The sequence below is a fragment of the Choristoneura fumiferana genome, chromosome 12, assembly GCF_025370935.1.
Source record: "Choristoneura fumiferana chromosome 12, NRCan_CFum_1, whole genome shotgun sequence".
Lineage (NCBI taxonomy): Eukaryota > Metazoa > Arthropoda > Insecta > Lepidoptera > Tortricidae > Choristoneura > Choristoneura fumiferana.
This window is the reverse complement of record NC_133483.1, coordinates 6486927-6505471: the sequence shown is the minus strand read 5'-3', so window position 1 is coordinate 6505471 and position 18545 is coordinate 6486927. Positions and strand designations below refer to the sequence as shown.

The window sequence follows — 18545 nt, the reverse complement described above, 5'->3', positions numbered from 1 at the left end:
GGTCACAGCAAGGCTACTACGAAACTCGAAGTTCGTGTCGTGCGGTCCCTCTCGCTCTCGTATTAAATAGTGTAAGTGTCAGAGGGACCGCACGACACCAACTTCGAGTTTCGAGTTTCGTAGTAGCCCTGCAGGGCCACCCTATACCACGAAGTGCAAGACTCGAACTTCGTATGTTGCCGTCCCGCTGACGCTTACGTCATTTAATACGCGAGTGAAAGGGACGGTGCGATACGAACTTCGATTTGCGAGTTTCGTAGTAGCCCCTCAGGTCACTCACAGTGACAGTGGTGTTGCCACCTTATTTTTTCAGAAGTCGCAAAATTTTTTGCAAAGACGTCAGTAAGTGGGAACCCCAGATGTCGCCATAATTTTATCGATTCCTTTTAAAGGAGTAACTATTGTGTATTTATTCATTTATTTCGCGTTCCTCGGGAATGGCTCTTTTCTATCTGGGGAGGGGTGACACTCTTTCCCGGCCCGGATAACACCGACATGGAAATACCGTCCCTGTTTTTTCGTGTACACGCCTATAGAAACTGACAGGAACTTCTATGGGCGTGTACACGAAAAACAGGGTTGGTATTTCCATCCCGGATTATCCGGGCCGGAAAAGAGTGTCACCCGTGGGGAGGTTTCGAGGCAAACAACCGATTTAGCTTGGTCTTATCTTTGACAAAATGTGTATATTCGAATTTAATGAGTGTCAGAAAATTGATAAAAACTAACCGAAATTTATAAAACGCCCGATAAGAATCATTGACATAGTCCGAAAATCCTCAAAGCTTAGCTTAAGTTACTGTGATGGCAACACTAGAACAGAACAGTTTTTTTTATTGTTGCGTGCCGAAGGTAACGGCATCTAGCCCGTTCAACTTTATTTTTAATGAGTTATATGCTAACTTTAAAACCAGATACGAGTTGGAGAAGAAGGCGGCGTCTGCCCCCAAGCCAACGCCGGCGTACTGCACGGTGCGCACGCGGATGGCAGCGTGGTGCAGCGGCCCATGCAGCACGGCGCGCACTGGATTCCGGCCGAGGTCGACGTCTGGTGCCGACACGCATGACCGCGCAGATGACGCTGCTTCTATTTTCTAATTTAATAAAATCTCGGAATCTCAATTCGACTGCCAGTTCTAATACGTAGTGGTTATATTCTCTTTGGTTCTAATGGTTTTCGCGGGCGAATCCGTGGATAAAGGTTAATATTGTAGTGCTAGGTAGTGCTACGAATACAGCGTCCGCAGCACCATAGGTAGCAAGGGACAAGTTCGTTTATTTAGCGTTTTATCTAAGTACTTAGAGTTAAAACGATATTTACACCCACTTCCCCATTTTGAAATTTTCAAAATAAATAGGGTATTTTTAATACTGTAGAATTTAAGCAATAAAGTTAATCTACAATAATAATAATCTTTAGTTCTCTGATAAAAATACTTGTTAACAAGCTAAAGGCTACAATAATAACAGTCATTATCCTGCACTTGGAAAATTCCTGTGTTTCAGGATGTAAAAGGGTGAACGGGCCAAACTGAAATATTAATTTAGTCGCATGCAAAATATAAGAAAGGAAGAAATTTAAACATTAAAGAGCAACATTATAAATAAATTACCATAAAAATGACTAGGTATCTTATAAAGTCTCTGCGCTCGAAGTTGTTGACGACTATGTATACCTGGGACAAACGGTCCAGTTACGTAGGTCCAACTTTGAGAAAGAGATCACTCGTCGAATCCGACTCGGCTGGGCAGCGTTCGGGAAGCTTCGCAGTGTCTTTTCGTCCAACTTACCGCAGTGTTTGAAGTCAAAAGTCTTTGACCAGTGTTTGTTGCCAGTGATGATATACGGATCTGAGACGTGGGCGCTAACGATGGGCCTCATGAGAAAACTCAAAGTCACTCAGAGGGCTATGGAGAGGGCTATGCTCGGGGTTTCTCTGCGGGATAGAATTAGAAATGATGATATCCGCAGTAGAACTAAGGTTACCGACATAGCCCGAAGAATTGCAAAACTAAAGTGGCAGTGGGCGGGGCACATTGCTCGCAGGACTGATGGCCGATGGGGTCAGAAGGTTTTCGAATAGCGTCTGCGGACCGGGAGACGAGCTGTCGGTAGGCCTCCAACAAGATGGAGCGACGACTTGGTTAAGATTACGGGATCGCGGTGGATGCGGAAAGCACAAGACCGGTCTGAGTGGAGAGCCTTGGGGAGGCCGATGTCCAGCAGTGGACATCTTTCGGCTGACATGATGATGATGATGATGATCTTATAAAGTATGTATGTAAATAAGTATATAAATGTCCCTGCGGCATTGAGGTCGACGCGTTGGGACACCACGGTCTTTCGTGCCAGAAGAGTGCGGGCCGCTTCTCGAGACACCACTCAATGACATTATCCGTCGCTATCTTGCCAACGTCAATGTGCCAGCGTTACTGGAGCCATCGGGCATCGCCAGAGATGATGGCAAGAGACCTGACGTGGACCTGACGGATTGCCACTGATTCCGTGGAAATTATGGGTCGTGTGCTGGTGTAGGACGCTACTTGCGTAGACACAATAGCTCCTTCCCACGTCCGTGGAACAGCTATTAAAGCTGGTGCAGCAGCAGAGGCGGCGAAAAAACTCAAAACAAACAAATACAAAGGTCTCGACCCTGAATACAAGTTTTTCCATTCGGGGTTGAGACCTTAGGTCCGTGGGGGCCCAGCGCAAAAATTTTAAAGAATTATCCAAATGTCTTTCGGATACCACATTGCTATACAGCGAGGAAATGCTGCAAGCATCTTTGGGTCCATGCCGCGGGGGGATACTTTTTTTTTTAATCCTCAAAACTATTTTTATTTCCAGAACAATACAGGTCTAACTAAAAAAAGGTATATTAGGTACAATAAAATTAAATAAGCTAAAACTATAATAAATCTAAAAATGGACCCTGCGGCATGGTACCAAAGATGCTGGCAGCATTTCCCCGCTGGATCGCAAGACTGATGCGTTGAGCGAGGAAACTGCCAGCTCTTCGGTCTCCTGTGGTATCTCTGAGTCTCTTTGATAGATCTTTGAAGAGACTCAGAGCGCCTGGGCCCCACGGACCAAGGGTCTCGACGCCGAAAGGTACAAAATCATATTCGGCACGTTTGTTTTAATTTTATTAATATTTTTAAATTATTCTAATTTTATTTATTGAGTTACTAAAAATCCATTTGTACCTACTTAAATAAACTTATTATTTTGTATTGTATGTTTATTTTAATATACCTAATCAATTATTTTTTCTGTATCTTCGTAGGATATGAAATGGCTGAAGAGTTTCGAGGAGAATTATCTAAATTTGTGATAACTCATACAAAAGTATTTAGATTTTGCTGATCATATTTTATCAGCTTTGACGTGCATATATCCGTGTAATCACTGTAATCGGAAAGGTAAACCACAGGTAAACTAGGTCAAAGTCAAGTCTGCAAAAAAAAACCAGTCAAAGTCAAAATATCTCTATTCAATTTAGGCTATAACAAGCACTTATGAATGTCAAAAAAAAATCTACCGGTTCGGAAAAACCTCCGTTGAGAAGAATCCGGCAAGAAACTCAACGAGGTATATTTTTTAAACAAAATTCTAATCTTTATATACCTACCCACTTTTAATAACTTTACCCGTGGCTAGGTATATCTTTCTGATAGTTGAATTGAAATTCAGGAATTATTCTACATTCGCACAGTACTTTTCATAAATTAAATAGGTAGTATAGGACCCTTTCTTTTTTTTTGAAATTTTGAAAAATATATGATTTTTCCTACTCAGAATTAAGAGCACAATCGAATCCTATCCTTTAAAAAAATGTTCCTATTTTTTCATACAAAATTTTATGAGTCAGTTTTGTCACGCCCATAGGTACTGTGAGTTTGAAAAAAATGACAGTTTTGCGACAAAACTGTCATTTTTATTGGGGAAATTTTTTTAAACTATCGGAATCGATTATGCTCTCGATTCTGAGTAGGAAAAACCATATTTTTCCAAAATTAAAAAAAAAAGAATGGGGTACACTTTTTTTGAAAACGCCCGTTCGTGGATTTCATCTAGTTGTTTCCCAAGTTTATGGTCGCTAAAAAATGTTATAACAAAGAATTGAACCGACTACGAAAAAACCATGAAAATAATTTTCTACCAGTCTGAAGTCGGTGCCTCAGCACGTGCCAGCAGGAATGGACCTATAGTCGTCTACCTCACCTAACATACTATAGGCTTCAATCACTCCTGCTGGCTCGTGCTGAGGCACCGACTTCAGACTGGTAGAAAATTATTTCATGCTTTTTTGTAGTCGGTTCAATTTTTTGTTATAATTTTTTTTCACGCTTTTTAGTGTAAATTATTTATGATACAATAGTTTAATGTCAACTGCTCGTCACATTTTACGAAAGATTGCTTTTTCCGGTGCAGAGACGTTCATTATTGAGGAGTCCTGGTGCTTCACCACCCGCTCCATTTCACCATATGTATTACGATGAGCTTAGCAACTGTGTTAAAGTAATTGAACCCGAGAAGTACTTGTTATTGAGTAGTAGGTACCTCTGTTGGTCAAATGTGGTCTTCATCATCAGTTCCACTTCACCAAATGATGATTTTTAAGAGTAAATGTTCGAGTTACTACTAAATATATCCAAATTACCATAGGATTTGGTGATTATGGGACCTAATTGAAGTTATTCCAAAACGAATAAAAAAATCCAAATCGGTCCATAATTGACGGAGTTCTGAGGTAACAAACATAAAAAATACATCCGGATTGATAACCTAATCCTTTTTTTTAAGTCGGTTAAAAATATGGTGTGCCTGTGTGTGTTTTTATGTCATAGACTTAGACAAATGAAGATCAAATCATAGATAATCATTATCATCATGCGTCCCTTTTTCAGAGTTAGAGCATAATTTAAAACTGGTGTCTGTTACGTCCCTAGGTGTTTATTAAAATAGTAATTTTATCTCAATCGATACATCAACATAGCCTGTTTCAATGACAATATTATCACAAATAATCCACAGATTATAATAAAGTATTTGTAAATTAGCTCTATCTACAAGCATTATCTTTTTCTACTTAACTAAATTGCGCAGTAGGTAAGTGGTCAAACATAAAAGAAAAACTATAACAATGATTAACCCAATTTGATATAGGTACATACCTAAAAGATGTGTGTCATTAGAAAGTATTTATTTTTATAAGAGTTTTTGTACGTTTGAGAAGGAGTAGGAAGGACAGGTAGAGAGCTATTAATTAGAGATACTATCTCTTTGTATTTTTTTACCGGCTTCAAAAAAGGAGGAGGTTCTATGTTCCAATGTTGTTCCAATGTTTGAATCATGAACTTTTTTCAATTTTGTCAATTTAAGGGTTAAACACAGTACCGAATTTCATTGGCCTGTAAGTACGAGTTTGTCCACTATACACTCGATCAAGTATGTTAATAATTGTAGGTATACGGTATACTTACAATTCTCCTCTATTTGTGTGTTAGGGCTGATGCGTTAAGGAAAATTAGTCTTTTATAACGGACATAAAATAAAAAATGAAACCATATTTAGAGTTTTCTCCCATATCTTTTTATTCTAAATACATTAATATTCTTTAGTTCAACTCAAATAGTCATTTAAACTATTACAAGCTATTTTCTTTTATTTTAAACATAAATAATAAGTAATGCAAATGACCAGCATTGCACACTTTGAACTTGTTATTAATAATAATTTTATCTAGGTATTATCCAATCTTAGCCGTAGTACAGGTAAAACACACAAGTTCGAATTATACTGGTTACCTACTATGATATTTAGTAAGGGATGCGATTAAGCAAAAATATTGTTCTTCAGGTTTACGCTTACGAGACCACACTACAGTCTCTTTGCATATACAGACTCGAGACTCCAGAACGTAAGCGTATTGATCATCTACTATGCAAGACCAATGATGACAAATCAATAATTAACATTATACGTATATTTTTATTGAAAAACTAAATGTCCCCAGAGCTACTGGTGCCGGTCACGTAGTAGGTAGGCATAATAAGTTGCTATGTTTTACATTACGAACTACGCAAGATTGGGTACGTACATTATACACAGATCTACTGTAGTACGAACATTTTATTTAACACAATTTTGTTACAGAGACATAGGTACATTAGAAAACAAATGATTCTAAGCGTAATCTTTCTATGTTTAACACACAAGTATTTAAGCGTCTTATTTTTTTCTTATGTCAGGGTAGACTTGACATATCGACCCTAATCTATGCACTTCCAAAATCAGACATTTTGAAGACATCTCGGCGTTCGACTGTTTCCCAACTTTATCTCTGATCGCCGATTAAAATCTTAATTTACCTACGAAAATAATGTACATTGGACCTTCATTCTTGACTCTGATGAATGATTGGTGAAAATGACCTGCATTTATAAAACATAATAATACTCATTGAGATACTAGGGAGAACAAACAAAGTGAAACTAAAACGTTATTAATCAAAATATCTTTTGAGTACATGAAAGTATAGGAGACCAGCTCATAAAACAATCGCTAGAATTTACATTAACATGGATATAATGGCATACAAACATCCTTAAAGGTAGGTACATGTGAATAATTAGACGCACCCTCATCGTAGAGTACAAATGCTGAGGGTACCAGTCATAATCGTAGATAGACTGCCACGTGCTATGCAAGGGAGACTGCCGCTAACAGCAATGTACATTACTTATATTGTGACTACGCTGGCTTACGTGTAACTTCCAAGTCAGATCTGCAGACGACGCAACATCGATATACTGAAGGTTAGAGCTTCATTCGCGTTAAGAAAATATAACTAACAACATTTTCCCGAGCCGCTAGTTACCTACGTAGCTGCTTTAATATTTCGCTCATGAATTATTTTTCTAATACGAATGAATATTGAAGTAAATGAGAGATTATTTATATGCAAGTAACTTAAAGTAGGTATGATTGTTGTGCGAAGTGTGAAGGTGAATGAAAGTGCCTGAAGTCAGGGCAGACAGACTAGCATGTAGTATTGCAAGGCCCGGCCTGCACGCCGCTACCGATTACACACTTAGGTTAATTACTTCTGCAAAAGATTGCACTGAAAATTCGAGAGAAAACTTATTCACAAACCACTCTTGTTAGTAGGTATTTAATGAAACACTTCAAGCTGTTAGTTGCATACTTACACAAAACTTTTACCATAACATAAGATTCATGACTAACGTTATGGGTAAAAGAGATAAAATACCTAGGTATTTCACATAAAAATACGTTATGCTAAAAGAAAAATAAAAAGGGATCGCCAGCGACCCTTATATACGAAATGAGGTGCTAGAGGTGAGCTGAGCGGGCCGGCGCAGGAGCGGCAGCCGAATATCAAATATTCAGGAAAAAGACACAACAACAACTCCAAAAGGCAATTTTTAAAATTTACCTTAATATAGATTACAATTTACGATAGGTACCTATTACGTTAATATATTTTGGTGAATAACATCATTATCGCAAACCCGTATTAAATATGAGAAACGTGGATGATATGACAATATAAATTACCCTTTCATACCAATTAATAAGCGTTTTCAATGTCCTAACTTAGTCGCGCCGCATCGTGCGGCGGCGGCATTATAACTACTTACACGACTTTAACTTTATACCAACCGAAAACTAACTAGTTACAGGGATTCCGAACGTTTTTGTTACTTAGGAAATTGAACTTTACACATCTTTGGTTAGACAAAACGAAACAACAGTAAAAACACTAGACAATCGAATGATACAGTCATTGGAGGGACATATTATTTAGTCGTTAGGTTACCTAATCAACATTGCATAATAATCACATATAAATAATCATGGTCGAAATGTTACGACGGACCCGGTGGTCGTTCCATTTCGACGTAAGCGTCAACAAGTGTTTACATTATTATTATCCGATCCGACAGAAGACCGCACGCCGGGCCGGGCGCCCCCGGGCGCCGCGGACGGCCAGGGCTAGAGCTCGGGCTTCGCGGCGAGGCGCCCCGCGCTCTACTGCCAGAGCTTCCACCACACCTGCATCTTCTCAGAGAGTTTCTTACAGATTCCCAGTAGTTTCCGTCACATCCCGCCGTCGCCTTCCCCTTCGCATTCTTCTGAGCCCTCACCCTCTTCCAGTGTTACCTGTAGACAATAAGAAAACCTTGTTGTAGAATTATTATAATTCATGCTGATTATATTATATTCCATTAAAAGCTGAGTGTTCAAATTGACGATGAAGATTAGGTACAAATAATACTCACTTGGAAGCGTATTTGTTCGGGGCGATCGTCGTCAGATATTGCATGAGACTGCGCGAGCGCGGGCGGTGGTGAGGGCGGGATCATGCTTTGGTAGTAGTCGCGGTTCTCTTCCAGCGTGTCTAGGATGTCCTGCGCGTCAGGGTGCACTAAGTCCGCCCACGTCTCCCACAACGGGTGCACGATGTAGTCGATGAACCCGACCTGACTCTTCTCTATTGTTGAATTATGCCTGTCGCACATCGGACTGATATCCATTCCGTGCTCTCTTTCACGATCACCCTGCTGGAAGAACTCCTCCATAAGTAACGCGACCCACCTCTTGTACAAAGGCAGAGGTTTTGTGGGATTGCTCAGATCGGCACAATGTACGAGATTCTCTAGCACCTGTATTCTGTCCGTGTAATTGTCCAGCAATAACACGCCACTACCGGCCACCTTCTTCGTCTCCACCATCGTCTTCAAGTCCGCTAGAAGTGTCATGTGTTTCGACATGTCCGTCGAGAGCACCATATCTATGACCATTTTTCTAAGCGTCTGCCTCTGTTTCTTGTGAAGATTTACGAATATGTCACATCCATCGTTCTGTAGCAGCTTGAAAGCAACAGCAAGGTGGTGGTTTTCTAATACGGATTCGTCATTATACATGAGCGCGAGTTCGGAGCTAGAGTTGACTAGGAACTGGTTGGTAAGGCCGGGGTGGTCGACATCATGCACGCAAGCGGCGAACAGAGCCGCACACACTTCGATGGGCGTGAACACGGCGTCGAGGGCGGGCGTGTTGAGAAGCACGTTGGTAGATTGTGTGACGTCGGCTGCGTGCAACGAGTTGTGGAAGGGATTGTCACGGATGTAGTGTTCTTCGAGCGTCACCGCGAACGCAAGGAACGTGCGCGCATGGATCTGTAAGGTGGCGAGCAGCTCGCGCTGGCAGAAAGCTGCGTAGGCGACAGCGGTGAGCGGCCGCCCGCACGACAAGTCTCCGATCCGGAAGATGTCCACGCCCCAGCGGTCCAGGTCGCTTAGTTGGCGGCCCAGTTCCTCCTCGTGCGGTGTGTCCACGCCGTACCGTGGCACACGTTCGCCGGTGAAGCTGTTTGTGTGTGTCAATGTCCTCTTCACGCCAGTGATCTGAGAATGGAAATGAATTGGTTCGATTACGACATGTCACCAACTGTATTGCAAGGACGACGGATGCGCACAAGTAGTCCGTTAGTGCGTATGACATCTATTTGAATAGAGGCGTGTTCAGGGTCAAAAAACCAACAATGATTAGACAACTAAGAGCAAAAAAATGAAGGTATGGGAGTTTCCCTGACCTTTCGACATCTGAGTCTCTAGCTATTTATATATTTTATTTGTGAAGTCTTTCGTATAACTACTGCGATAATTTGTATCACATCATTCAAGCAAGACGTAGTTATAGATGTATCGCATTCTAGATTAATTATACCAACCTGTGACATGGTAGTCGCAGGGCCGCCATGGCGAGGTTTTTCCTTCTTCTTGATACGTTCAGATGCTTCATCAACTTGCAATGAGGGCAGGTCAAGTTCCTGTTGTTTATCTGTAATAAGATAATATTAAATTAGTTGTCATTCATATGCATACTACGAGTACGAGTACAAATGTATTCATGTACAATGTACATTATTAAGTCATGTAGCCCATGTAGGTACATAATAACATTAATAATATGCCAATTGTGCTTATATTGATGAAACATTATATCGAACGAGGCTTTGAAAGTGATACATAGTATCAACAGTTTAATAAATTTAAAGTGACGACTGTTCCAGATGCCAATCACGCGGGGATGTAACTCGCCAGAAATAACATATTTAATTTTAACAAGTCATAATCGATTCATATTGACATTACGTAAGTTAGCCCTGAGTGAGAAAATAGAACTAGTTTAACTTTTCGACATACGTGTTTTTATGGGTTATAAATTAAACCATTCTAATCGTTTAACCAAAACCGTGCCATTGGTATCATTACGTTAAGAAAGTAGGTGAATATGTGAAGTGCGCATTTCATATTATATTTGATAGATATCGTTCCAGGTCGCGGTATTTGTGTCATTATAGCACCTAGCTCCATCGATCAATATAAAGATATTATGTCACGTCACGCCAAGTGTTAGCAAACCTCCAGCCCGCTCGGCATCCTCTACCTTGAGAAATAATTGCGTGTTGCAAAACAGATAAGACGTTCATGGCGTTAACCCATTTCATACGATAAGTGATTTTTACGTAAACGCCGACTTGCTTCAGTTGAATAATCTCAGAAGTTTTTTCCGTTAGCTACTCGATGTTCTTTACACGTCATAAATCGAACATTATATTTCAACGCCTTAGGACGTCTTGTAAGCTTTTTTTAAATCTCGATTTAAGGATTAAACTGACAGTTCTTGTATGCATCTGACAGGACTTAAGACCCCTTAAACCTAGATTAAAAAGCCTGCAAGTGCTCCTTAAAATCATAGACAAGACAACCTGACAAAATTTTAGAACTCCGAGGTGGATGTCACTTTTTGCGAAACAAAAAAGTAAGAGACTAAGGGGCTGTTTCACCACCCATTGATTAGTCTTAACTGACGGTTAAATGTGATGCCGTCTCTATTTGTTTTGTTCAAATAGACGGAGACGGCATCACATTTAACAGTCAGTTAAGACTAATAAATGGATGGTGAAACAGCCCCTAAATCTAACAGATACAAATAAAATGAACTTATTTATTATAGTATCAAAGATTTAAACACACTTGACAAACACGTGCCTGAAAGTCAACCTTTGTACTGAGATGATCTTTAAATACAACAATAGGTACCATCTTGGTCTCGATCTAATGATTAGATTCTAATCAGATCTCAGTATATTTTATGTAAGCGATTAACAGTTATAATGAGTTCAATGTACAACACTGGCGTCACCGGAGCCAGCCTTGATTGTATAATTTGGGTAGGTACATAGTATTTACAAATAATTATACAAATTTTAGCAGGTCGATTACTCTCCTACGCAAGAGTATATCTTATCAATATATATCTAATCTTAAGTGATAACAAATAAGGCCGCAATAAAAGTTATACTTAGCTAAAACTAAATTTGGTCAAAGCTGAGAATTAATAAAACGATAATATAAATTGATTGATCTCATTATTTTATCGCAGTTATATATCGAGCACCGAGGTTGTTTGGTTTGTTATGATAACGTAAAAATATTTTCAATTTAAAAAGTCAAATAATTACACAAACATAATTTCATTTTATAGGTCGACGTATCAAATTCAGTAAAAGCTCATAGCACAACGCTTACAAAATAAAACAACGCAATCAAAGAAGCAGATCTAGATTACAAGCGGCACAGCCTACATCTTTTTTATTAACAACTCTCTAGAGTGTATATGTTACTTTGGCCTAATTTATTTTTGTTATAAATAAATCCTGTTGAAAAACATTCCAACGCGTTCTATGAAATCGCAAACTCTTACTGACGCGGAGTTCGGCAAAACACGCTGGGTGTTCTGTAGTAAAATGATCTTATTTTTGTACAGACATAAACTACGACGCTGCGTTCCGACGCGTGAGCTATCCGCACCTAATTTATGACGGAGGAAACAAAACAATTTCAATTGCTCAGTAAGTAATTTATGCCATCGCTGAGGGAAAACTTCGAAATGGACGAGAGGCGCTCACAAACAAATTAAACGAACGCCCGGCGCCGGACAATTGCCTCAATGACTCGTTGAGCCACTCAAATACCCATGTCCTGCATATTTTATGTTCCCAATAAACTCCCCTTGAATATTCATGGCGATGAAGGCCTGCAGGGCTACTACGAAACTCGAAAATCGAAGTTCGTATCGTACCGTCCCTCTCGCTCTCATGTTAAATAGTATAATTAAGTGTCAGAGGGACCGCACGACACGTACTTCGATTTTCGAGTTTCGTAGTAGCCCTGCTGCTAATAGATGGGCGCATCGTTATACTTCGCTAAAAGCTAAATGACTGCTGAGGGAGGCATTTTAATTTATATTGCCTTTATAGACGAATTTTTAATCGGTGTTTAAGTAGGTACAGACAAGGAAACTGAATCGCGTACCAGGGTGGAACCTTCGTGCTACTAATGTCATCTTGACCTCCTATACATCTGCCAAAGAAATCACAGCAAAATTGATTATGAAAAGGTTCCACCCTGGTACCTACGAGATTCAGTTTCCTCGGCTGTATTTATCATTTTTTCTAAATTAGATATCGATAGCGGTTACTTTGAAGTCGCAGATATACTTGGAACCAATTTTTTTCTGCGATTATTTTTATTTAACAATTAACTTTTAATAAAATTTTATTGTCACCGTGCTAATATTTTAGTCTATGTTTATTATTTGTTACCTATCTTGCTAACAAATACCAATAATGAATCTGATTTGTTTTATTCCCTTATTTTTGATATTACAACCAACTTTTTTAAATTGCGTATCATAGAACGACAGCTTTTTACTACTGTTTAATGTACGGAACCGTAGGTGCGCTAGTCCGAGTCAGACTTAGCCAGTTTTTTGTTCTTATTATCTCGAATGAACCAGCAATAATTCGAGCGGTGCTATCAAGTCAAAATAAATTCATTACCTACATTACTATCTTCATCTGTAACTATAAACTTCACCCCTGGGATATACCATCAGCCATATATGTTGTCTACCACCCTTAAGTTGATAATCGTTTGCATGTCATAAAACAAAAATGCCATTAGACGTGTCTGTCAACTTGAAAGTTCGACTTCAGCGACATATTTATTTGATAGGAACTTGTTTAAAAATTTATAGACCACTTATTTGGCTGATGGTACAAGCCTTATCATTATTAGCTAGCACGCTGCCTGAGCATAAGGTCATCAAATTCTTATCTGCAGATAGATAAGTAATTCTAATTATGTTTATTTACTTACTACGGTGGGCCACATAGTCAAGTGTGATTTGATTATCAGTTTGGAATACATTCAGACTCTTACTGTGAGAGCCAAGGATACACGTCAGTCGTCACGTAAGCTCGCGGTACATCGTTCTAGACTAGGGTTGCCATATGGAAAAATGAAATGTCCTCTTCAAAATTCTGACATCGCCCTAAAAGTTCTGATATTTCTTGTAACAGAGATTTGGCGTACCTTAAACGCACTTGGTTTTAATTTAAGCAAAAATAATTAAGATCTCTTTAGTTGTAATATATCATTTTTTAAATTGTTTTGAAAGAAATAACTACTTATTATAAGTTTTGTTGATTAGTTAGTACTTACTTATAATTATCATTTCTTACAACCCTGAAACTTGCCAAGTCCAGCCGCAATCGTGGCAAAGGGTCAAAAATTCTGATATGTCATATCAACAGCAACCCTACTCTAGACTGAATAACAGATAAAAGAAACGCGCTACGTATTTTATTGCCTTCTGTAGCTCATCCGTTAGTTATAACAAGATAGCGTAAATCTTTTTTCGCCGATTAGATACCGTATCTTTCAACGTGTTACAAAACACGCGATGATGAGGAAAAAAGTTTAAATTTCAGTTCATGTTCAATATTTTTTATATTTAGGGTTGTACCTTACAATTGGCAAAAATGGAACCCTTAAAGCATTATTTTCTTGTACATCCGTTTGTTTGTCTATTTATCTGTATCTCAAGACCTTTTTCTCATAAACCCATGGAGGTATCAAGCTACAATTAATATCAAATACTCAAGTCTGCTACCCCTTAGCAATAAAAAAGTCAAACTTCTAAGTCGATGCAATCAAAAGATAGGTACATTGGGGGAATGAAAAACCAGTAGAGTACTTCTTGTTGTCCTAGAAACTAGAAATATGGTATGAAGGTAGCTATTATTATACCATCAATAAGAAAAGTCAAAATAAAATCTTATTTTTTATGTCCATTTTTAGGGTTCCGTAGCCAAAAAAGCAAAAACGGAACCCTTATAGTTTCGCCATGTTTGTCTGTTTGTCCGTCAGCGGCTTGGCTCAGGGACTATCAATGCTAGAAAGCTGTAATTTTGCACGAATATATATGTAAACTATGCCGACAAAATGATACAAAAAAAAACTTTTTAGAGTATATCCCATGGACGTAAAGTGGGGGTGATTTTTTTTTCTCATCCAACCTTGTAGTGTAGGGTATCGTTGGATAGGTCTTTTAAAACCATAAGGGGGTTGCTAAAACGATTCAGTGTTTTGTTTGCAAAATATTCAACTTTAAAGTGCAAATTTTCATTAAAATCGAGCGTCCCCCCTCTAAAATCTAAACCGGTGGGTGGAAAAATTTGAAAAAATTCAGGATGGTAGAAAGTATATCTTACTTACAAGGAAAACTATAACAGTTAAGTTTTCTTGAGAATTATTAGTAGTTTAAGAGAAAATTCCGTACACAACTCGAAATCCTTTGAAAAATATTACTTAATTTTTTCGTAATGGCTACGGCCTATTTCGGGCGTGTCCGACACGCTCTTGGCCGGTTTTTGTTTAACAGAAGTAAATACCTACAAATTTGTGCGGAACCCTCCGTGTGCGAGTCCGGCCCGCACTTGGCTTGTTTTTATGGATGGTTCGCTTTCTTAATTGTCTGAATTATGTAAGTGCCTTATACTTAAGTATCATGAGTTTCTCTTTGATACAAAGCACTCTAATGAAGCGGGGAGGGCGGGAATATTGTTTGGGCGGGCGGGGCTCGGCTCAGACGTCACGGTCTATATACCTAGTTGAGTGACTCAAACGGCAAACACGGTCAAACAAAGCTACATAGTTAATACTTTGATGTAAAGCTATTTAGTTCACCTCACTTAATTTTCTACATACCTTACGCGTTTGAGTTATTTGGTGTGTGATATGTCACGTCAATATCATTCGTGAAGTGTGTGAGTTTTACAATTTGACCCTTAAAAATGACTATAATATAACTTATATTATTTTATGCGTGTTAAAAAAATAGTTCATTTTTTGGCCTGTAAGTTAACTACCAGGGCCCGATTGCATAACAAAGTACAAGCTTATATTATTAGCGATTTTGTATTGAAATTCACTAATACTATTAGCTTGTACTTTATTATGCAATTGGGCCCTGGTAGTTTCTACCAATTAATTGAGCTGTCTGGTGAAGTTAGCGAAAATCAAGAAAAACATAGTGTAGATTCTATCCAAGCTCCAAGCTCTAATGTCGATTATTACAAAGCTACTTAATAATTGTTCAGATGATATTATTATTTTGTATCTATTGTACGGTATAACAATAGAAAGGCAATATCCAAGGCAATAAACGTACAATATAAAAGCCTGTAGTTTTTTCTAGAACACAATAACCTGAAAATCTTTCATTTTGTAAACTCTTTCAATGAGACGGTAAAATTTTATTGCGCTTCTAAATCAACTTTCATAAAAGTTTGCATTCCTCATTTTACACCGGCATGGAAATTAAACAGAGGTTTCATAACCGAAGCCAAACAAACTTTCAGCAAGTTATCGGACGGGACTCCTATTTTTTTTCTTTTGAGAAATCTATCCTTGTTAGTTACATAAAATGGAAGATAAATGTTTAGTAAAACGAACATTATTTATTTATATCTCAATTTGCATACTAAGTTTCACATAATTGTGACTCCTGAAAATAGGTGAAATTTTGCTCGAACCACATGTACTTAATGACTAACTAAGTAAAACAATGTAAGTTAACCCTTTTCCAGGCCCCTCTTATTTAGACACGCTGCTACAAAATGAATCATAGTTTTAAATATTGTTTACCTATAAGGGGTCGATTAAAAACTAATAATATTTTTAACGATTTTGAATTGGTACCATATTATAAATTCAGCAAGGCCGAATATTTGTGTACATTTATGTGGTCGCTATATGCACTACGCCTGGAACAGGGTTAACTGAAAGCTTATAAAAAGTAACACTTACCCAAGAAAGTGGAGCAGATGTACTCGGAGATTTGGTTGCCGGATTTGCTGGACTCCGAAAAGTGGCTCAGTTCCTTGTTCAGCATCCGTTTGAACTGGAAATGTAACAATTCCACTGAATCAGCCATCCTCGCAGCACGGCGTCGCAACCAACGGGTTGGTCCACAACGGAAGGATTGTCTCTCGGCGCACACGCGCATTTCAAAAAAAATGAGAAAGTGTTTAAAAAAAAGTCAAATTCTAAGTCCACTTGTATTCAACGCACACCACGCGCTATGTTTATCGCTAGTGTTAGTCGGTCAACACGTGTTTTAGAGTGGAGCGCTAAGGCAATACTGAACTGAGGCTACGCGTCAAACCGCTGATACGGCCTCGCGCTAACCGTCTAGCCCGTCGTCATTGCATCACGCTACGCGCTGGAATACACCTTCCTCGAATTCGAGCCACTCTACCATATCCTGAAATCTCATGAATCTAATTTCCTCTAGCGCGAGTCGTTCCTTGGTAAAACGATTACCGTCGCCAAAAGTGTCGCGCTGCAGTGAGTCGTTGCTGATTGGATTTGCGGCGCTCCGACCGACGACATGGCTTCGGTTTAAAGTAGCATACTTAACTTGACGAGACCGCTTTGTTTAAAGTACAATTGAAACGAGTTTTCAAATTTGCCTTTGTTGTCCGTCAATTAGACTCAATAACATTTTTATCTAGGAATCGTAATGAGAATAATTAGTGCTTTATTGTATGAACGGAAATATGATAAAGGTGGATATCGGATCAAATCACTCCAACAGCTCACGCAGCCGGCCTAGTAACGTGATAAAAGCGGCTAACTGATAAATTCTGGTCTCATCGGATTTGGTTGCCGAGCAGCGGCATCATCCATCACTAAAATTGAGCGAACATACCTACATTTTGTATCAGTGAAAAATTCTAAACGTGTACTTGACATAGTTTTCTATCACCTTGTGACGTTATCCCCGGTTGGCTTGGAAGTCAACTATTTCGAGGTCTAACTAGATCCCTATGAGCTAGACTAATCTACTTAATTCAATTCTATCTAAACTGGGAATATCTACAGGGACTGAAAATCGAACACTTGTGCCTAAATCGTTAACGAAGACTTTTCGTGGTGATGGCGTTCGTTGTACCGAATAAGCTTAATGCCTACCATGCTATTACTATCAGAGCTCTGTTGGCAACACTAAAATTAACACGAGGTAAATGTGACGTTTTTGATTGCATGTGTCTCTATATAGTAGTCTCTACTAAAACTTATACTCGGTATTTGGCCAAAACTATTTTTAGATCATTCGACGTGAAATAATCGTTGGTCATAGACGTTTTTTGCAAGAACAATCACCTCCGCCTGTCGTAGGAAATGAAAAGTTAAATTTAACCAAAAGGAACGAAGCTGATTTTATAATAAACACAATTAGGTACATAGTTGCATAAAAACGTGAGTTATTCTGAGTGTCACTTCACGGGACAGTGATTCCGGGCCTCTCTGACGACATGCTATCGGCTTTGTTCGGTCAGTGAGAGTCGTTTTGTGCTCGTACTTACATTAAAACAAACCAAATAACAACACATTTGTAAAGTAGGTCGCAGCGGCGGATAACTTATATAAGATTCTCTGAATTTTGTAGAGAACAAAGCCACTTCACTGGAACATACATTTGCATAATCATTTTGAGGTAATGAAAGATTGTAGATAAATTATTCTATTGGGAATCCTGGAAAGTGTCCAAAGATTTAAAATTAGTTAAGTGGAATGACGGTCACTCGGTCAGTGGGGATGATTTCGCGTGAAAATTAAAAAAAAAATATAACCCACACACGAGTCAGGTTTCCAAGAAGTGATTCATTTCTTTAAAAAGTGAAGTGTTCAAGACGTAATTTCGATAAAATTTGCTGTTCCATGTTTACTTTTAGAAGATGGCTGGAAAGGCAATCGCGGCATTTATGTCTGTGTACTAATTCCTATCGATTGTGGCCGATTACTAATTCTGCACGCCAACTGAGGTTGATTGGATTCTATTGATCATCCAGAAATCCTTACGGATAATCATATTATTGTTCGCTCTTAATGATTCAAAAGCGAATAGAATTAACAATACCTAATAGAATAATCACACAAATCTAATACCTTTAAACGAGCAATTCTATATATATATAAATATGTATATATATTTCGGGAATCTCGGAAACGGCTTCAACGATTTTGATGAAATTTGGTATGTAGGGGTTTTCGGTCTCTGGGAAAACGCTTATTAACGAGTTTTAGCCCGAGCA

The 18545-nt window shown here is 38.7% G+C and overlaps 1 protein-coding gene across 15 annotated transcripts in view; it reads right to left on the bottom strand.

Annotated features, from left to right (window-relative positions):
• Positions 1 to 5573: 5573 nt before the first annotated feature.
• dnc (phosphodiesterase dunce) overlaps positions 5574 to 18545 on the bottom strand; it is a 551064-nt gene continuing 538092 nt past the window's right edge. For all 15 annotated transcript variants that reach the window (XM_074095100.1, XM_074095096.1, XM_074095099.1 and 12 more), the window contains 4 exons: positions 16255 to 16348; positions 9765 to 9874; positions 8311 to 9438; positions 5574 to 8191 (listed from right to left, as the gene is read on the bottom strand). In XM_074095100.1, the coding sequence (XP_073951201.1) occupies positions 8129 to 8191; positions 8311 to 9438; positions 9765 to 9874; positions 16255 to 16348 (1395 nt within the window). In that variant the 3' untranslated portion in view covers positions 5574 to 8128. The remainder of the gene's footprint in view (positions 8192 to 8310; positions 9439 to 9764; positions 9875 to 16254; positions 16349 to 18545) is intronic.